A 22,452-nucleotide genomic window follows, 5' to 3' on the forward strand; every position below is an offset into this window, starting at 1 on the left:
GAAACTTTCCACTGATGTCATTGTATGTACTTATCCGCATTGTATGGTTTTACCAGAGTATGTCAAGGTTTGCAACAAAAAAAAAAAGGAATTTTTGAAAATCTTGTGAATCATGAAGGATGCATATCTGTGAAAGTGGGAACAGGGCTTTAGGGTCAGCTGAAATGTGAGAATGGCCTTCCAGCCTGCTTGGCCCATCCTGTGTGTAAGTTTCACATATTATTTAAATCTACTCCAAAGCCATTTTCCCAGGGGAAATTGATGTGTATACACTGATTGTATATCAGCAGAGTTCTTATCATACCGGGTCTCCGATTGACCTCCTGCAGCCTTTGTACTTGAATTATACGTATCATATACTGTTGCAGTATATTGTCCATGGGAAAGTCTTCACAAGAGTCCTTAACAAGTACCTTAGCAGTAATCCGAAAAAAGTAAGGTACGCATGGAGACGATTAACGGTGTGCGTGCATCTCTTCACTTGCATGTATCTGATCTTCCACAGCTTCACAAGATTCTGCAGCTGGCAATGATTCTGGTGGAGCTTCTGGACAGCGGCTCATCTGTTCTCCTTAGCCTGGAGGACGGCTGGGACATTACTACACAAGTGAGAAAAATGCACAAATACCAATGTTAATAAACACACAAGTAGGTCCAATAGATATGGGAGAATATGTACGAATAAGGAAAACATTACAGTAGATATAAAGATGGGGGTAAAAAAGAGTGAAACTGAGGTTGAAAATGATGGTTCAGTCATAGATTTTAGGAATGACTCCCATGGGCAGTAGTTGTCTAAAATGCACCCCCCACCCCCAAACCAAAATAAATAAATAAATAAATTTCACCTTATCAACATGCCAGAGATTTTTTTTTTTAAGTTGAATTCCTCAGAAAGTGTTTTTCATCCTCATGAATTACATACTGTATGTTCTTTGTGAAAAAAGCTAAATCACGACATAACTCGCCCCAAAGTGCATCACATGTATAAGCTCTAACCTTATCAATTTCCCTGAGCATGCACTTAGGCGGCAGTGGTAAGGAAAAACTCCCTCTGGCATTTTTTGAGGAAGAAACCTCAAGCAGACCAGACTCAGGGAAAGTATGTATGTGGGCCTTCAGCCAAGGGTCCAGCAGGCGGCGTTGAACTTGGGCCTCACTTGTAGCCGCAGGACCTCAAACAGAGAGAAAGAGAGTGGAATCAATCTGTCAGAACTAACAGCGCGTAAAGAGCTAAATCCCAGCATTAAACATGCAGAGTAGCACAGAGTTTACTAATGTGCAATGTGTAATAGTCATTTGCTTCAAACAGATAATGAGACTGAGACCTGCCTTGTTTAACAAAGGCAAAATGAGTTTTGGCTTTCTCATTGTATGTCTGCATCATTATTAGGCAACTATTAATGTGCAGAATTATTCATTCATTCATTTTCTATACCTGCTTATTCCAGTTAAGGGTCACAACGGAGCTGGAGCCTATCCCAGCAGCCATTGAGCGAGAGGCAGGGTACACCCTGGACAGGGTGCAGGGCCACATATAGACAGAAAAACACCTTCGCACCTACGGTCAATTTAAAGTATCTAATTCACCTAACCTGCATGACTTTGGAAGAGGGAGGAAGCCAGAGCACCTGGAAGAAACCCACAGAAATATGGGGAGAACATGCAAACGCCACACAGAAAGGACCAGGTGGGATGTGATCCCAGGACCTTCTTGCTGAGAGGCAACAGTGGTAAATAATTATCTATCTTGCTGCCCATACAGAATTATTGTGCATCTAACTGAAAAACTAAAATTTTCCCATCTTACTTGTTTATTTTCAGTTATTAGAGTTAACAAACTCAGAATTAACAAATCAATACTTCTGAAAATTATTCAATGACAAATATAGCCACCATTTATTTCAATAACTGCCATGAGCCTTTCATTCATGGAGTCTCAGTTTTTTTGATAAGTTGATGATCAGTCAAGTCATCTTGGTCAACTTTTGAACTGTTCAACTTTTCATGTGGCTGCAACCACAGGCTCCCAAATGCTGTTCAAAGAGGTGTATTTGTTTCCCCTCACTGTAGATTTCACATTTAGGAAGGTTCCACAAATTCTCACTAGGGTTAAAGTCAGGTGAGTTTGGGGGGGGGGGGCTATATCATTATTCTGTCAGCTTTGAGGCCTTTATTGGCTAGCCAAACAGTGGAGTGCTTGGATGCTTGTGATGGAAGAATGTCCTGCATAAAAATCATGGCCTTCATGAGTGATGCACACTTTATCCTGTACCACTGCTTCTAAAAACAAGCAGTAGGTTTGGGAGTTGATTTTAAGTCCATCTTCAGCCTGAAAAGATCCAACTAGCTCATCCTTTATGATAGCAGCCCATACCAGTACCCCTCCTCCACCTTGCTGGTGTCTGACTCAAAGTTGTACTCTTTGTCCATTAGTGATGGAGCCACAGGCCCACTCATCTGGTCCACCAAGAGGGTACTCTTATTTGATATGTCCGGAAAACCTTCGAAAACTCTGTCTTCAGATTTTCTTGGCCCAATCTTGAGTCTTGTTCAGTGGTGGTTGTGTCTCAGGCTTCCCTTATCTTGGTCATGTTGCTGAGCACTGAACACCATGTGCTTCTGGACACTCCAGGTAGGTTGCATTCCTGGAATGTGTTAGCACTGGAGGGTAATAGGTTCCTGTTAGCATCACATTTAATTCCTTTTGCACTTCATTTCAATCTGTTGTTCTCCTCACATTTCTTGTGGCACTGTTGACTATTTGCGACAAAATGATTGAGTGTACGGTAATCACACTTCAATAGCTTAGCTATTTCAAGGGTGTTGTATCCCTCTGGAAGGCATTTTTATAATTTGACTTTTCAGTGCCTGTTTTGTTTTTCCCCCATTTTGCCCCAGTAATTCTGCACATTTTATTAAATACTCAGTTGCCTGATATTTGTGTATGAAGTGTGATTACTAATTAATCACAGAGGCTACATCATCAGTTCACTATCCTCACGTTGTCTAGTATCCAATCAAAGACGCATCAAAATTTTCATTTAAGAGTGGCATTTATCATTATTACTAGATTTCAGGTGTTGAATTTGTATTTATTCTCCATTTAGAATGCTGATTTCTTAAATAACTCAGAAATTCCACCACATGTTTTTCCATGCCTTCTCATCAGATCTGTTACTGTTGACCTGATTATTGTGAAGATGAGAAGGAAAGGTTTGGAGGCTTCAAGCCTGATGTCACTGACTTGTGCTGATTTTAATCATGGGAGTACACGGTTATGATTTCAAGGCATGTAAGCAAATGTCTGTTTCTGGAGTCAACAATTGTCAGTATCTATTCATTGCTGCACTCAGCATTTTGTTGCATGTTTGCTGTCTGAGCTCATATTTTCCATGTTCACAGTCGTGGATGCGTGTCCTTCACGTGTTTGTTGTGCTGCTGTTGAAAAGTGCAGTCCCCTTGTGCGTGGCACAGCTCCGGTCCAGACCGTCTTTGTCCATGGGCCATTGGCTCCACCAGGTTCTGTTCAAACCCACACAGGGAAATGGGCTCCATGTGGTTTGCATGCCCTGTCTCTGTTTACGGACTAAAGACAACCAGCAGACAAAATCAAGGCCTGTCTTCTTCGTTTTTCTACTCAAACCTCCTACTTCTTAAATCTTTTTTCTCATACCCTTTTCTTCATTATAAATGCAGTATGAATCTTTCGTCTGTTGTGGTCCTGAAGTAATCTCAGCGTTAATCTCAGTTGTTTGCATGTCGTGGGCTTTCTTTATCACTGGATGTTCTACTAAACCCTTTGGGGGATCCATGAACTATTTTCTCCCACTCATTCCACACGTGTCAAGGCTCATTAGTTGTGTTGGAGGAGACACAGGAAGGAATGGAGGCCAAGTATATTGCATGTGCAGGCAATTGGTTTTCAACTGGTATTCTGTGGCGTGAGCTCAGTCAACAATGTCGGACTCTGTAGTTTTCTCTGGGCCCCTCCCCAATCGCACCGGGAGTGACATGTTTAGCCGCATGTTCTCCTGGAATTGCTGGTTGTCTGAGTGGTGTCCAAAAAATGAGGTGGGCTTCATAGATAATTGGCAAAGCTTCTGGGGAAAACCTGGTCTTGTTAGGAGAGACAGCATCCATCCCACTTTGGGTGGAGCAGCTCTCATCTCTAGAAATCTGGCCAATTTTATTAAACCCTCCAAATCATGACTGTCCAGGGTTGGGACCAGGAAGCAGAGTTGTAGTCTTACACACCTCTCTGCAGCTTCTCTCCCCCTGCCATCCCCCCAATATCCCATCCCCGTAGAGACGGTGCCTGCTCCCAGACCACCAATAACTAGTAAAAATCTATTTAAGCATAAAAATTCAAAAAGAAAAAATAATATAGCACCTTCAGCTGCACCACAGACTAAAACAGTTAAATGTGGTTTATTAAATATTAGGTCTCTCTCTTCTAAGTCCTTGTTAGTAAATGATATAATAATTGATCAACATATTGATTTATTCTGCCTTACAGAAACCTGGTTACAGCAGGATGATATGTTAGTTTAAATGAGTCAAGACCCCCGAGTCACACTGTCAGAATGCTCAAAGCACGGGTCCAGGAGGAGGATTAGCAGCAATCTTCCACTCCAGCTTATTAATTAATCAAAGACCCAGACAGAGCTTTAATTCATTTGAAAGCTTGACTCTTAGTCTTGTCCATCCAAATTGGAAGTCTCAAAAACCAGTTTTATTTGTTATTATTTATCATCCACCTGGTCGTTACTGTGAGTTTCTTTGTGATTTTTCAGACCTTTTGTCTGACTTAGTGCTTAGCTCAGATAAGATAATTATAGTGGGTGATTTTAACATCCACATAGATGCTGAGAATGACAGCCTCAACACTGCATTTAATCTGTTATTAGACTCAATTGGCTTCACTCAAAATGTAAATGAGCCCACCCACCACTTTAGCCACACTTTAGATCTTGTTCTGACATATGGCATAGAAATTGAAGACTTAACAGTATTCCCTGAAAACCCCTTTTTGTCTGATCATTTCTTAATAACATTTACATTTACTTTAATGGACTATCCAGCAGTGGGGAATAAGTTTCATTACAGTAGAAGTCTTTCTGAAAGCGCTGTAACTAGGTTTAAGGATATGATTCCTTCTTTATGTTCTTCAGTGCCATATACCAACACAGTGCAGAGTAGCTACCTAAACTCTGTGAGTGAGATAGAATATCTCGTCAATAGCTTTACATCCTCATTGAGCACAACTTTGGATGCTGTAGCTCCTCTGAAAAAGAGAGCTTTAAATCAGAAGTGCCTGACTCCGTGGTATAACTCACAAACTCGTAGCTTAAAGCAGATAACCCGTAAGTTGGAGAGGAAATGGTGTCTCACTAATTTAGAAGATCTTCACTTAGCCTGGAAAAAGAGTCTGTTGCTCTATAAAAAAGCCCTCCGTAAAGCTAGGACATCTTTCTACTCATCACTAATTGAAGAAAATAAGAACAACCCCAGGTTTCTTTTCAGCACTGTAGCCAGGCTGACAAAGAGTCAGAGCTCTATTGAGCTGAGTATTCCATTAACTTTAACTAGTAATGACTTCATGACTTTCTTTGCTAACAAAATTTTAACTATTAGAGAAAAAATAATTCATAACCATCCCAAAGACGTATCGTTATCTTTGGCTGCTTTCAGTGATGCCGGTATTTGGTTAGACTCTTTCTCTCCGATTGTTCTGTCTGAGTTATTTTCATTAGTTACTTCATCCAAACCATCAACATGTTTATTAGACCCCATTCCTACCAGGCTGCTCAAGGAAGCCCTACCATTATTTAATGCTTCGATCTTAAATATGATCAATCTATCTTTGTTAGTTGGCTATGTACCACAGGCTTTTAAGGTGGCAGTAATTAAACCATTACTTAAAAAGCCATCACTTGACCCAGCTATCTTAGCTAATTATAGGCCAATCTCCAACCTTCCTTTTCTCTCAGAAATTCTTGAAAGGGTAGTTGTAAAACAGCTAACTGATCATCTGCAGAGGAATGGTCTATTTGAAGAGTTTCAGTCAGGTTTCAGAATTCATCATAGTACAGAAACAGCATTAGTGAAGGTTACAAATGATCTTCTTATGGCCTCAGACAGTGGACTCATCTCTGTGCTCGTCCTGTTAGACCTCAGTGCAGCTTTTGATACTGTTGACCATAAAATTTTATTACAGAGATTAGAGCATGCCATAGGTATTAAAGGCACTGTGCTGCAGTGGTTTGAATCATAGTTATCTAATAGATTACAATTTGTTCATGTAAATGGGGAGTCTTCTTCACGGACTAAGGTTAATTATGGAGTTCCACAAGGTTCTGTGCTAGGACCGATTTTATTCACTTTATACATGCTTCCCTTAGGCAGTATTATTAGAAAGCATTGCTTAAATTTTCATTGTTACGCAGATGATACCCAGCTTTATCTATCCATGAAGCCAGAGGACACACACCAATTAGTTAAACTGCAGGAATGTCTTTCAGACATAAAGACATGGATGACCTCTAATTTCCTGCTTTTAAATTCAGATAAAATTGTAGTTATTGTACTTGGCCCCACAAATCTTAGAAACATGGTGTCTAACCAGATCCTTACTCTGGATGGCATTACCCTGACCTCCAGTAATACTGTGAGAAATCTTGGAGTCATTTTTGATCAGGATATGTCATTCAGTGCGCATATTAAGCAAATATGTAGGACTGCTTTTTTGCATTTGCGCAATATCTCTAAAATTAGAAAGGTCTTGTCTCAGAGTGATGCTGAAAAGCTAATTCATGCATTTATTTCTTCTAGGCTGGACTATTGTAATTCATTATTATCAGGTTGTCCTAAAAGTTCCCTGAAAAGCCTTCAGTTAATTCAAAATGCTGCAGCTAGAGTACTGACGGGGACTAGAAGGAGAGAGCATATTTCACCCATATTGGCTTCTCTTCATTGGCTTCCTGTTAATTCCAGAATAGAATTTAAAATTCTTCTTCTTACTTATAAGGTTTTGAATAATCAGGTCCCATCTTATCTTAGGGACCTCATAGTACCATATCACCCCAATAGAGCGCTTTGCTCTCAGACTGCAGGCTTACTTGTAGTTCCTAGGGTTTGTAAGAGTAGAATGGGAGGCAGAGCCTTCAGCTTTCAGGCTCCTCTCCTGTGGAACCAGCTCCCAATTCGGATTAGGGAGACAGACACCCTCTCTACTTTTAAGATTAAGCTTAAAACTTTCCTTTTTGCTAAAGCTTATAGTTAGGGTTGGATCAGGTGACCCTGAACCATCCCTTAGTTATGCTGCTATAGACTTAGACTGCTGGGGGGTTCCCATGATGCACTGAGTGTTTCTTTTTATTCACCTGTTTTTGGTCAGTATGCACCACTCTGCATTTAATCATTAGTGATTGATCTGTGCTCTCTTCCACAGCATGTCTTTTTCCTGATTTTCTCCCCTCAGCCCCAACCAGTCCCAGCAGACGACTGCCCCTCCCTGAGCCTGGTTCTGCTGGAGGTTTCTTCCCGTTAAACGGAAGTTTTCCTTCCCACTGTCGCCAAGTGCTTGCTCTTAGGGGGTTGTTTTGACCGTTGGGGTTTTTCTGTAATTATTGTATGGCTTTTGCCTTACAATATAATGCGCCTTCGGGCAACTGTTTGTTGTGATTTGGCGCTATATAAATAAAATTGATTTGATTTGATCCCCCTCTCGGCATGTGTCGGCCAAATTCCAGGTGTCGCACACGAACATCCAACGCCACTTGCTGCACACTTAGAAAAAGTGGGGCTGCAGTTGTATGCAAAAGTTTGGGCACCCCTGACAATTGTCATGATTTTCCTTTATAAATCATTGGTTGTCAGGATCAGAGATTTCAGTTAAGTATATCATATAGCAGATGAACACACTATTTGACAAGTCAAATTAAGTTTCTAGTATTTACAGAAAGTGTGCAACAATTATTTAAACAAAATTGGGCAGGTGCTTGAATTTGGGCACCCTTGTATTTTCATTTATTTGAATACATGTAGCACTAATTATTGGAACACAAAATTGGTTTGGTAAGCTCATTGACCCTTGACCTCCTTACACAGGTGAATCCAATCATGAGAAAGGGTATTTAAGGTGGCCATTTGCAAATGTTTCTCCTCTTTGCATCCCTTCTAATGGGTGGCAACATGGGATCCTCTAAACAGCTCTCAAATGACCTGAACACAAAGACGGTTCAACATCATGGTTTAGGGGAAGGATACAAAAAGTTATCTCAGAGATTTCAGCTGTCAGTTTCCACTGTGAGGAACATAGTGAGGAAATGGAAGACTACAGGCACAGTACTAGTTAAGGCCCGAAGTGGCAGGCCAAGAAAAGTCTCAGATAAGCTGAAGCGAAGGATGGTGAGAACAGTCATAGTCAACCCACAGACCTGCTCCAAAGACCTACAACATGATCTTGCTGCAGATAGTGTCTCTGTGCATCGTTCAACTATACAGCTCACTTTGCACAAGGAGATGTAATGCAGAGGAAGCCTTTTCTGCGTACACACTACAAGCAGAGTCGCTTGAGGTATGCTAAAGCACATTTGGACATGCCAGTTTCATTTTGGAATAAGGTACTGTGGGCTGATGAAACTAAAATTGAGTTATTTGGACATAACAAGGGGCAGTATGCATGGCTGAAAAAGAACACAGCATTCCAAGAAAAACACTTACTACCTACAGTAAAATTTAGAGGTGGTTCAATCATGCTGTGGGCCTGTGTGGCCAGTGCAGGTACTGGGAATCTTGTTAAAGTTGAGGGTCACATGGATTCCAGTCAATATCAGCAGATTCTTGAGAACAATGTTCATGAATCAGTGACAAAGTTGAAGTTGCGCCAGGGCTGGACCTTTCAACAAGACAATGACCCTAAACACTGCTCAAAATCTAAGGCAGAGGAACAAGTACAACATTCTGGAATGGCCATCTCAGTCCCCAGACCTGAATATTATTGAAAATCTGTGGTGAGATTTTAAGCGGGCTGTTCATGCTCGGAAACCAACAAACCTGAGATGTTTTGTAAGGAAGAATGGTCCAAAGTACCTTTAACCAGAATCCACACTCTCATTAGAAGCTATAGGAAGTGTTTATTCCTGCGAAAGGAGGATCTACTAAATATTGATGTTTTTTTTTTTTTGTTGTTTGGGTGCCCAAATTTATGCACCTGCCTAAATTTGTTTAAAGAATTATTGCACATTTTCTGTAAATCCTATAAATTTCATTTCACTTCTCAAATATCACTGTGTTTGTCTGCTATATGATATATTTAATTGAAATTGCTGATCCAGACAAGAAATGAATTATAACAGAAAATCATGGAAATCATCAGGGGTGCCCAAACGTTTGCATACAACTGTATCCACGCTCCTGGTACGATAGTAGAGAGCAGGCGATCACATTCGACCTGTCTGTGAAAAGTGTCAAAGTGCAACATGAATGTGGCATCACCTAGCAACACGTGGGTGTAACTGTGCCGAGCCCCTGCCCCCCCCCCCCCCCCCAACACACACACACACACACACACACACACACACAAATGGCGTGTAGAGTGTGTGGTCGTCATTCCCCACCAACACACACACACACACACCATGAATCCAACATTGTCAGTTGTGGCTGAAGGTCCCAGAGTCCAGTCGCTTTGCTCATACGGTTTGATGTGGACATACAGCGCCTGTCAGCTGACCACAGACTGTCAGCTGGACGTGACCGTGCACGCAATGTGTCAAATTAAAAACACAGACATCAGATAGATACAGGACAAACACACAATAATCCATCCATCTATTTCCTTCTGCTTCATCTGAGGTCGGGTCACGGGGTCAGCAGCTCAAGCAAAGCCGCCCAGACCTCCTGATCCACACACACCTCCCCCAGCTCCTCTGGGGGAATCCCGAGGCGTTCCCAAGCCAGCTGTGAGACGTAGTCCCTCCAACGTGTCCTGGGTCTTCCCCGGGGCCTCCTCCCAATAGGACGTGCCCAGCACACCTCTCCAGCGAGGCGTCCAGGGGGCATCTGAAAAAGATGCCCGAGCCCCCTCAGCTGGCTCCTTTTTGACGCACAGTACATTCAAACATTCATTCATTCAAACATTCATTGTCACATTACAAGTGTTGAAATATGTTTGCTCGATAATTGCAGTAAAATGGATCAGCTTCATTCTCCTAGATTTCTTACAGCAGTGACAGTATCGCTGTCTGCTTTAACAGAAAACCAGGCTGCACATTCTTCAAGTGCTTTAGCTTTTTATTGGGTAATAAGCTGAACCTCATCTACAGCTTTCCTAATCTCTTGTTCTGGTTAAAGGTTCCTTCAGTGTCATGATTTAAATTCCTCATCTTAACACTCAATAGAACAATGAAGTATAAATCAACTTTTATTACAGTGTGAGACTGCAAAGAAGTGGAACAACAGATGATGAGATGGATGCTAAAAGTCATGAAGGAACACTTAGCTCTGATGATATGATGCAGCTTTGTCACAGCGCAGCCAAGAGACGAGCAGCATTTGACAGCTAGAAAGTTGGGCTGTAGGCTCACGTACATTTAGTGTATGTTTGTGCTTCATTTACTACAGCAAAACAGCTTTTAAAAGTCTTTGATTGGTTTCATTTATTTATTTAAATGTAATATACGTATAATGATGTGTGATCATATTTAAAGCCAGAGGACATGTCATTTTCAGCCACATTGACTTCACAGGATCTGCAAATTAATAAATTACTTTTCGTCACACTAAACAGTAATGTTTTAATTGTTTTAAAATTTTATTTTAGATTTTGAATGTTAATTTCCTATAAAATGACACAGTTTATTGTAATATAATTGCATGCATGTAGTTCACATCAACTTTTATTTTCGGCCATCCATCAAGATTAATTTATGTGCCTTCAAGGGAAAGAATTTGTACACTATTACATCTGACATCCCTGGCAACAATATTCTGTAGTCAAAGACAATTTCGGTATACACTTCTGTAACACTAGCGCATTGCCCGTGGGGATCCACGGGCTCTAGATTTATCCAAAATACATAAGTATACCATACAGCAAATGTCAGCTCTCCCCCGTTTCTCTGTGATCGAATTTACACACATGTACACACATACACAGAGGCCATTTGTGGCTTTTAATATATAGATGATTTACCGCCCCCTGCTGGAATGGCATGTGAGTCGAGAATGTAATTATCAACATCCATTGTTCAATGTTGTTAGCTAATATCCCTAATTTTTCCAAAAATATTAGTTCTATCGAATTTCCTTTTTAGCGACAGTAATCCTTGACCCAAATTACATAAGAATGCCAAACGGGAAATGTCAGCTCTCCCCATGTTTCTCTGTGATCGAAGCTATACACATGCACGCATGCATGCATGCACATGCACAGAAGCCACTTGGCTTTTAAATTATAGATTACTACTAATCACAGGTTGAGATTGAGCGTATGATTGGCCCTGGTAGGTGTTGTGCAGAAAATAATGTGGGAGCTTTTCAGTTGTGTTTTTTGCTTGATATTATGGATCAACAAAAGCACCCCACATTTACTCATTCAAGGGAGAAACAAGAGTCAACATTAGCTGATGTTATCCTAACCATTGTTATCATAACCATATGGTAATTGCAACAAGTTCCACTTGTACTGTCACCGGTGTGAATAAAGATATGGCTGTCCCGACATAATTAAACACCATTATCTTGTTATGGTGAGCTGTATATTACTACAATAAAGAATTAGTTCAGAATTACTGAATATGCTGAGTGCAGTCCTTGAGAAAATGAGAATCTGAGTTTCTGGGTTTGCAATTGTCCTGGATCAAGACTAAGCCAGGTTTTCATTGACTACCTGGATTTGGCCATCAGATGTTTATCTTTATGTGGCAAAAGTGTGTAATTTGTAGAGACATTAATTGATCTCGGCAGTGACATTAATGTCTCTGGGTCCTCAACATTTCAGATTGGGAGATGTCTGGGAAAAGCTTATGGAGTCATGAGGTTGCTGGACAGAGGTTTTTGGCAAAGCTGATGTCTTTGCAGGAGAATCAAGGTCCAAGTCTTTAGGGTCTTGGTGTTTGATGTCTTACTCTTTGGTTGTGAGATTTTGACTCTAAGCAGTGGCCTCAGGTGAGTGTCTGGATGTCATTGGTACTAAGTCGCTTTGGAATATCCTTTTGAACTGCTGGAATGACTTTGTATTAAGTGACCAGTTATTGAGGGAGACTCAGATGAGCAGGATCAGTTGCATTGTGAGGGAACATCAGCTTTAACATTTTGTGCCATGTGTCATGTGTCTCTGGGTTTTGGGGACCCTGGCAGGTGGAGAAGGCTAAGAAGGATGCTACCAGGCTGTGGTAGACAGATGGTTCTTTTTGAGAAGCAGGGATGGATTGGCATAGACAGTGATCTTAAATTTGATAAACAGGTTAACACGGTTTTAAAATTGAGGTTTTTTTACCTTCGTCTTTTATCAAAAGTGAAACCTTTTATCCCTTTTAAATTGTTTGAACAAGTCATGCACACTTTTATTTCTTCTCAGTTTAGACTACTGCAATGCACTTTATTCGGGTATTAGCCATAACGCACTTTCCCGACTGCAGTTAGTCCAGAATTCAGCGGCTCAACTTTTAACAGGGGCCAGAAAGCGTGAGCCTATTACCCCAGTTTTGGCTTCTCTGCACTGGCTCCCTGTACGTTTCAGAATTGATTTTAAGATACTTTTGTTTGTTTTTAAAGCTCTGAATGGACTGGCCTCACAATATATCATTAACTGCCTCCAGGTCTACACTCCAGCATGAGCTCTGAGGTCCGAGGGCCAGTCCCAGCTCATGGTGCCTAGGACGAGACTTAAAACTCGAGGGGACAGAGCCTTCTCCGTGGTCGGTCCCAGACTCTGGAACGCTCTGCCCCTACACGTCCGATCTGCTCCCACTGTGGAGTGTTTTAAGTCCCTTCTTATGGCCCACTTTTATTCCTTGGCTTTTAACACCGCGTGAGTTGTACGGTCCTTGTCTTCTTTTATTTTTATTTTATTGAAATTTATTTTTTTATCATGGTTTTATCTATTTATGTATTATTTTATCTATCTATTATTTTATTTTATCTATTTTATTGTTATTATTGCTATTTTCTGTGTCTATGCTTTTGTTGTGCAGCACTTTGGAGACTCGGGTCTGTTTAAATGTGCTTTATAAATAAAGTGGATTGGATTGGTTGACTGCCTGGGTGGTTGGCATCCAAGACCTGGGATGGTTCAGTAGTGGGGTAGTTGCGGTGATGCACAGCACCATACTGCCAAACTTTACTGCAGCAAAGGTGACAACTCTATACCTTTGGCATTAGGTCTGTTCAGATGATCCTTGGACATCACTTGTGACTTTGTGCTAAATAAGAGGTTGCTTGAGGATTGTGAGATGAGGAGTATCACTTGCATTGTGAGGGAGAATCAGCTACGATGTTTTGACCAAGTGGTGAGATTCTCTGTACATGATCCAGCAGAAGAGCCTCAGTGTTGAGGACCACAACAGATGAAGACCAGGGGGATGACCACATTTCACATGCCCGTAACTATTAGATGGATACTTTTGAAAGGTAAAGATGGACTGATTGTCTGTGTGTGTGGTTGCCATCCAGGACTCTGAGGCAGTTCCGTAGTGTGGTGGATGTGGTGATGCACAGCACCAGTGCATGCGCCCAAACTGCAACCAAGTGCATTATTCAGGCTTTTCCAGTGGAACTGGGACACTGGGCATGCTTATCATCATACAGTTATTATTGCAACTTGATATGGAAATCATCAGGGGTGCACAAACTTTTGCATACAACTGTATCCACGCTCCTGGTACGATAGTAGAGAGCAGGCGATCACATTCGACCTGTCTGTGAAAAGTGTCAAAGTGCAACATGAATGTGGCATCACCTAGCAACACGTGGGTGTAACTGTGCCGAGCCCCTGCCGCCGCCTCCCCCCCCCAAAACACATAGTGGCACAGCAGCCTTCAGTGTTGCCTATACTCATGACATGTCTAATCATATCATGTTGTGGGCGGGACATCACTCAGGCCCACACAGTGGTGATAAGAGACAGAGCAATGCTGCATCGGGGCCAAAAAAAGTACATTGTTAAACCAGCAAAAATCTATTTAAGCATAAAAATTCAAAAAGAAAAAATAATATAGCACCTTCAACTGCACCACAGACTGAAACAGTTAAATGTGGTTTATTAAACATTAGGTCTCTGTCTTCTAAGTCTCTGTTAGTAAATGATATAATAATTGATCAACATATTGATTTATTCTGCCTTACAGAAACCTGGTTACAGCAGGATGAATATGTTAGTTTAAATGAGTCAACACCCCTGAGTCACACTAACTGCCAGAATGCTCGTAGCACGGGCCGAGGCGGAGGATTAGCAGCAATCTTCCATTCCAGCTTATTAATTAATCAAAAACCCAGACAGAGCTTTAATTCATTGAAAGCTTGACTCTTAGTCTTGTCCATCCAAATTGGAAGTCCCAAAAAACCAGTTTTATTTGTTATTATCTATCGTCCACCTGGTCGTTACTGTGAGTTTCTCTGTGAATTTTCAGACCTTTTGTCTGACTTGGTGCTTAGCTCAGATAAGATAATTATAGTGGGCGATTTTAACATCCACACAGATGCTGAGAATGACAGTCTCAACACTGCATTTAATCTATTATTAGACTCAATTGGCTTTGCTCAACATGTAAATGAGTCCACCCACCACTTTAATCATATCTTGGATCTTGTTCTGACTTATGGTATGGAAATTGAAGACTTAACAGTATTCGCTGAAAACTCCCTTCTGTCTGATCATTTCTTAATAACATTTACATTTACTCTGATGGACTACCCAGCAGTGGGGAATAAGTTTCATTACACTAGAAGTCTTTCAGAAAGCGCTGTACCTAGGTTTAAGGATATGATTCCTTCTTTATGTTCTCTAATGCCATATACCAACACAGTGCAGAGTAGCTACCTAAACTCTGTAAGTGAGATAGAGTATCTCATCAGTAGTTTTACATCCTCATTGAAGACAACTTTGGATGCTGTAGCTCCTCTGAAAAAGAGAGCTTTAAATCAGAAGTGCCTGACTCCGTGGTATAACTCACAAACTCGCAGCTTAAAGCAGATAACCCGTAAGTTGGAGAGGAAATGGCGTCTCACTAATTTAGAAGATCTTCACTTAGCCTGGAAAAAGAGTCTGTTGCTCTATAAAAAAAGCCCTCCGTAAAGCTAGGACATCTTACTACTCATCACTAATTGAAGAAAATAAGAACAACCCCAGGTTTCTTTTCAGCACTGTAGCCAGGCTGACAAAGAGTCAGAGCTCTATTGAGCCGAGTATTCCTTTAACTTTAACTAGTAATGACTTCATGACTTTCTTTGCTAATAAAATTTTAACTATTAGAGAAAAAATTACTCATAACCATCCCAAAGACGTATCGCTATCTTTGGCTGCTTTCAGTGATGCCGGTATTTGGTTAGACTCTTTCTCTCAGATTGTTCTGTCTGAGTTATTTTCATTAGTTACTTCATCCAAACCATCAACATGTCTATTAGACCCCATTCCTACCAGGCTGCTCAAGGAAGCCCTACCATTATTTAATGCTTCGATCTTAAATATGATCAATCTATCTTTATTAGTTGGCTATGTACCACAGGCTTTTAAGGTGGCAGTAATTAAACCATTACTTAAAAAGCCATCACTTGACCCAGCTATCTTAGCTAATTATAGGCCAATCTCCAACCTTCCTTTTCTCTCAAAAATTCTTGAAAGGGTAGTTGTAAAACAGCTAACTGATCATCTGCAGAGGAATGGTCTATTTGAAGAGTTTCAGTCAGGTTTCAGAATTCATCATAGTACAGAAACAGCATTAGTGAAGGTTACAAATGATCTTCTTATGGCCTCAGACAGTGGACTCATCTCTGTGCTCGTCCTGTTAGACCTCAGTGCAGCTTTTGATACTGTTGACCATAAAATTTTATTACAGAGATTAGAGCATGCCATAGGTATTAAAGGCACTGCGCTGCGGTGGTTTGAATCATATTTATCTAATAGATTATAATTTGTTCATGTAAATTGGGAATCTTCTTCACAGACTAAGGTTAATTATGGAGTTCCACAAGGTTCTGTGCTAGGACCAATTTTATTCACTTTATGCATGCTTCCCTTAGGCAGTATTATTAGACGGCATTGCTTAAATTTTCATTGTTACGCAGATGATACCCAGCTTTATCTATCCATGAAGCCAGAGGACACACACCAATTAGCTAAACTGCAGGATTGTCTTACAGACATAAAGACATGGATGACCTCTAATTTCCTGCTTTTAAACTCAGATAAACTGAAGTTATTGTATTTGGCCCCACAAATCTTAGAAACATGGTGTCTAACCAGATCCTTACTCTGGATGGCATTTCCTGACCTCTAGTAATACTGTGAGAAATCTTGGAGTCATTTTTGATCAGGATATGTCATTCAAAGTGCATATTAAACAAATATGTACGACTGCTTTTTTGCATTACGCATATCTCTAAAATTAGAAAGGTCTTGTCTCAGAGTGATGCTGAAAAACTAATTCATGCATTTATTTCCTCTAGGCTGGACTATTGTAATTCATTATTATCAGGTTGCCCTAAAAGTTCCCTGAAAAGCCTTCAGTTAATTCAAAATGCTGCAGCTAGAGTACTAACGGGGACTAGAAGGAGAGAGCATATCTCACCCATATTGGCCTCTCTTCATTGGCTTCCTGTTAATTCTAGAATAGAATTTAAAATTCTTCTTCTTACTTATAAGGTTTTGAATAATCAGGTCCCATCTTATCTTAGGGACCTCATAGTACCATATCACCCCAATAGAGCGCTTCGCTCTCAGACTGCAGGCTTACTTGTAGTTCCTAGGGTTTGTAAGAGTAGAATGGGAGGCAGAGCCTTCAGCTTTCAGGCTCCTCTCCTGTGGAACCAGCTCCCAATTCAGATCAGGGCGACAGACACCCTCTCTACTTTTAAGATTAGGCTTAAAACTTTCCTTTTGCTAAAGCTTATAGTTAGGGCTGGATCAGGTGACCCTGAACCATCCCTTAGTTATGCTGCTATAGACTTAGACTGCTGGGGGGTTCCCATGATGCACTGAGTGTTTCTTTCTCTTTTTGCTCTGTATGCACCACTCTGCATTTAATCATTAGTGATTGATCTCTGCTCCCCTCCACAGCATGTCTTTTTCCTGGTTCTCTCCCTCAGCCCCAACCAGTCCCAGCAGAAGACTGCCCCTCCCTGAGCCTGGTTCTGCTGGAGGTTTCTTCCTGTTAAAAGGGAGTTTTTCCTTCCCACTGTCACCAAGTGCTTGCTCACGGGGCCGTTTTGACCGTTGGGGTTTTTACGTAATTATTGTATGGCCTTGCCTTACAATATAAAGCGCCTTGGGGCAACTGTTTGTTGTGATTTGGCGCTATATAAATAAAATTGATTGATTGAAATTAATTTATTTTGTGAGATTTGAGATTTTTCTTAGGATAATCCGAGTGATCATAAAAATTATGAATACCAAATCTGTTATTTGTCCAGGGTGATGGTTATTGGAAGGAACTAAATAGTGATTTCTTTGATGAAAATGTACTTGAAATAGAATTTCTGTCGCTGCATCTTTTGACTTTGCTCTGTGTGGTTTCGTTCTGTCTCCAGGTGGTGTCGCTGGTGCAGCTGCTGAGCGATCCTTTCTACCGAACACTGGAAGGTTTTCAGGTGCTGCTGGAAAAAGAGTGGTTGTCCTTCGGCCATAAATTCTGCCAGCGAAGCAACCTGAGTCCCAGCAGCCAGGGCAGTGGCTTCACACCCATCTTCTTACAGTTTTTGGACTGTGTGCACCAGGTTAGGTTCAACATCTCCGCCAACAAAGACATTGTGTTCCTCTTCCTTAATGTTTCTGCCCTTTCCATTCTCTTCATATATTTCCTACCTTCATGATTTCATTGCATTCCATCAACATTCTATGTCTATGCATTTGGTGCACGTTGCGTGCTTCACACTGCACAGTTGCACCAGCGAGTGTGCAGGGAGGCTGTTACCCAGATGTTCAGTGAAGCTGATGTTGGACTTTGTGTGCTTGCGTGTTTCAGCATCCCTTCACATTTCAGCGCTTTTAGAGCTGCGTGTGGAAAATAGCCATTTTGGGGATTGAGAGACTCAGAAGGCTGGATGTACTTCGGCGTGAAGGGGTGTGTTGATGGAGGGTTAAGAGAGCCAGAGCGCCGTTTCCACTCTGAATGCTCTTGTTAACTTTAGAGGATGATTTGGATTTTTATGCATGTCCTCAGAGATCACGGCGATCCACTCCTATACGCTTGCATCAACACAGTTTCTGCATTTATCTTTTGAAATTGTTCTTAAGCTACGGCAGTTTGGCAGGGGTCCTTCAAGTGTGGAGAATTCTAAAAGGAGAGGCGGAGGGAGGGACAAGAGCTGAAAATAGAAAAGCCTCATCTCCAAAACAGCTGTTGTTTTTGCCAATAGGCCCAGGTGGCCTCAAACATTAAGCACTTGGGTCTCCTCTCCCTCGGGCCAAGTCACCGCTGGACGGGAACAATGGGCCTGTAGTCCTGTTGACACAGACTAGATAGTGTCTGGTGGTGATGATATCGCTGACCTTGGCCCCTTACAAGGACAGGAGAAGTTATTTCCTGTGTAATTGATCATGTGGAGGGATGTGTGAGGACACACTGACCCTTTCTACCTCCTTCTCTCTTTTCCTCCCTCCTTTCCACCTCTTCATGTCATTTCAGGTTTTGGACCCAATATCCTCTGGAGTTTGAGTTTAATCAGTATATCTAAAGTTCTGGCTTATCATCAATCTCTAACCGCTTTCAGAACTTTCCTTTGGATTCGGACTATGAGCGCTTGGAACATGGTCAGTGTCCTCTGTAGGGGGTTTTATTCTTTGTACATAATGCATTTCTGATTGGCTGTGTGTTACTTTCATTAAACTGACAGATTAAAACAAATATTACATCAGTTATGTGGTTTAGTGACAGTGTTTGAATATTCTTTCCTCTGGTAAATTGTTTCCAGATACTGGGTTTTCTTGTGTCAAACATAAGTCCTAATGAAAGTCTGAAAGATTTAAAAGATTTTTATTATTATTAAGCTTTTCCATTGAACCCAAGTGCTTTTACAGGGCTATAATTGATGCTTTAGTTTCTGTTCCTGAGTAAATGCTTCAGTTTTGTAATAGGTAGGGTGTCTTGCATAGCTCAGTTCTTATGTAAAATTAGCTTGATCTGAACCAGGACCCATATTCTACAATTTCTTTATCAACATGTAGCAATGGGGCCATGTGCCAACAAAAAAGATGTGCTTGGCTTCTGCAAGTACACAGCTGGACCTAGCACAAAAAAATAAATAAATAAATAAATAAAATAGACATGATGTGTAATAATCACTCTGGACTTGGTGGTGATAAATACAGTAGTTCAGTATTTGTCACACTAATTGTCTTGCCAACTGCAAGCTTCCGTCAATAACCCCAGACACTTTGTTACAGTCTGAGAGATTAATTGATTAAGTTTTGTGTATGTTTTTTTTTTAAACAGGTTTGTTGTTTGAGGATAAGGGTGATAAACAGGCACGGAGGGGCATCTGCATTTGGGAGTGCATCGCCAGAATGCACAGGAGGAGTCCGATCTTCTTCAACTATCTGTACAACTCTTCAGAGAGAGAGGCAAGTGTGTGTGCGTGTATGTGTGTGTGTGTTTCTAGAGAGTGTTTTGTTTGAGCTGTACTGTACACCATTGGACTTGAAAGCAAATGGTGAACGTGAGCTTATAGTTCAGACTACCAGCTTTAACATCCAAGTAAGTGCACCCAAATCAGGTTAACTGTTTTTGGAATTATAGCATGTTTGTGTGTATCACCCAATTTAAAAATAAATAAATAAATAACAAAGGGGGACCAAACATAATTTTACAGTTGACCTCTTCTCTTCTAGAATGATGGAGGGAGAAAATGAGTTATTGCTGGCAGTTGCGGCAAATGCTTCTCGGTGTAGTGAAAAGGCGCCTCTCCCTCACTAAATACATGAAAGGAATGAAGCTGACCCCCCTCCATTAGAGGGTAGTTTCCAATCAACATTTGCGAATGTGTAACGCAACAGTAATATAGGCCCCGGGGAAGACCCAGGACGCGCTGGAGGGATTACATCTCTCGGCTGGCTTGGGAACGCCTTGGGGTTCCCCCGGAGGAGCTGGGGGAGGTGTGTGTGGATCGGGAGGTCTGAGCGGCTTTGCTTGAGCTGCTGCCCCCGCGACCCGACTCCGGATAAAGCGGAAGAAAATGGATGGATGGATGGATAACGCAGCAGTAATATTCTGGCATTGTCAATAGTCTGGTTTGTCTTTGTCTCTTGAAAACTTGAAAATTTAATCTTAGACAATATAAGACTCTCAGACTGCAGGCTTACTTGTAGTTCCTAGGGTTTGTAAGAGTAGATTGGGAGGCAGAGCCTTCAGCTTTCAGGCTCCTCTCCTGTGGAACCAGCTCCCAATTCAGATCAGGGAGACAGACACCCTCTCTACTTTAAGATTAGGCTTAAAACTTTCCTTTTTGCTAAAGCTTATAGTTAGGGCTGGATCAGGTGACCCTGAACCATCCCTTAGTTATGCTGCTATAGACGTAGACTGCTGGGGGGTTCCCATGATGCACTGTTTCTTTCTCTTTTTGCTCTGTATGCACCACTCTGCATTTATCATTAGTGATCGATCTCTGCTCCCCTCCACAGCATGTCTTTTTCCTGGTTCTCTCCCTCAGCCCCAACCAGTCCCAGCAGAAGACTGCCCCTCCCTGAGCCTGGTTCTGCTGGAGGTTTCTTCCTGTTAAAAGGGAGTTTTTCCTTCCCACTGTAGCCAAGTGCTTGCTCACAGGGGGTCGTTTTGACCGTTGGGGTTTTACATAATTATTGTATGGCCTTGGCTTACAATATAAAGCGCCTTGGGGCAACTGTTTGTTGTGATTTGGCGCTATATAAAAAAATTGATTGATTGATTGATAAGAAGTTGATGGAACCACAACTCCTTTGGCTACCAGCTACCTCCAAGGTCTAGATGTTATGGAATCACCCAATGCACAGGACACATTTCAGCCAACACCGGCCTCATTGGCTATGCTGGAGTGACTCAGAGTGTGGGTAAATATCATATGAGGGTGATTCTTAGACTACAGGCACTTTTATAGTTATCTTTACAATGAAAGTGTTTTAAGAAATGTGTCCTAGTAGTCTATGATGACTTTTTCACCTTTTTTCAGCATCATTATATGCAAATATTGCCGTTTTGTGCTTGTCCCACACCTAGACTTATGATCTTCAATGATAAAAATGAATAGTAAACACACGTTTTTTCGAATGTTTTAAAATATCTCTGAATAAAATATCAGTAAAATAATCAAAACATAATTGGGGTCTTCAATGTCATACAACTGTTGTGATTTTTTTAAACGAAATGTAGTCTGTCCCACACTATTGCCGTAATTTCCACCACAACAATAATGTCCCTTTAAAAAGTTTGTATGAAAGATTGTGTGGGTAGTTTCTATGGAGATAAACAGTAACATCAGAGCACATGTATATAGCGCCAAATCACAACAAACAGTTGCCCCAAGGCACTTTATATTGTAAGGCAATGGTGTGGTGGAAATTACATTTACAAGGCCAATAGTGCCCGTAGTTAAAGAATCACCCATGTATCTATGCTGCATGTACGGTTGCGGTGTGCCGCTGCTGCTCTTGCATTCAGTATTGCTGCAATTTTCCGTCATCCTCTCTTTAAAAATTATGAAACATGCAGTTTACAGGCTGCTGCATAACAAAAACAGATGAAGTGCGCAACAAGGGCTGAGCTAGTGCAGGTTTTCTGTGCAACCGATGCAGGTTTACCGATGAGCTCCTCCCCTCAACTTAAAGTCTTACTTCTTTGACAAATTACCTGCTGAGGTTAACTGTTGCAAGGAAACCTGCCCTGTCTTGACCTTTCATGGTGCGCTGTTCCCCACTGGCTGATGTCCAGATATTTTCTGATTGTTTCATTGACAAGTCAGCAGGACAGAGTGTACGGTACAATCTGAGTGGCTATGATTGGAGATGCTGTGCACAGAACATGTGTTTGTTGCAGGTTCACTAGTGACTGGCAGAGATAAAGACCTTGTTAAGAAGAAATCAAATTAAATTGAAGCTTAAGTTTGCTAGAGACCTTTCACCTGAATACTTCTTGTCACGCACAGTAGCCGTCTCATCCTTCTTCAGAAGCATAAACATATCCGCCCCATTGTTGACCTCTTATGACTTCTCACACTGCCATGCTGTACATCAGGGGAGGAGCTGTATAGTGATGAATCATG

At 41.3% G+C, this 22,452-nt stretch overlaps 1 protein-coding gene across 1 annotated transcript in view; it reads left to right on the forward strand.

Moving 5' to 3' along the window:
• Nucleotides 1-22,452, forward strand: part of sbf2 (SET binding factor 2) — a 316,027-nt gene that overhangs the window by 282,767 nt on the left and 10,808 nt on the right. Inside the window, 4 exon segments of the mRNA XM_034163256.1 lie at nucleotides 506-607; nucleotides 17,752-17,942; nucleotides 18,849-18,973; nucleotides 19,656-19,783. Coding sequence (XP_034019147.1) covers nucleotides 506-607; nucleotides 17,752-17,942; nucleotides 18,849-18,973; nucleotides 19,656-19,783 — 546 coding nt within the window.

Source organism: Thalassophryne amazonica, chromosome 2, assembly GCF_902500255.1.
Source record: "Thalassophryne amazonica chromosome 2, fThaAma1.1, whole genome shotgun sequence".
Taxonomy (NCBI): Eukaryota; Metazoa; Chordata; class Actinopteri; order Batrachoidiformes; family Batrachoididae; genus Thalassophryne; species Thalassophryne amazonica.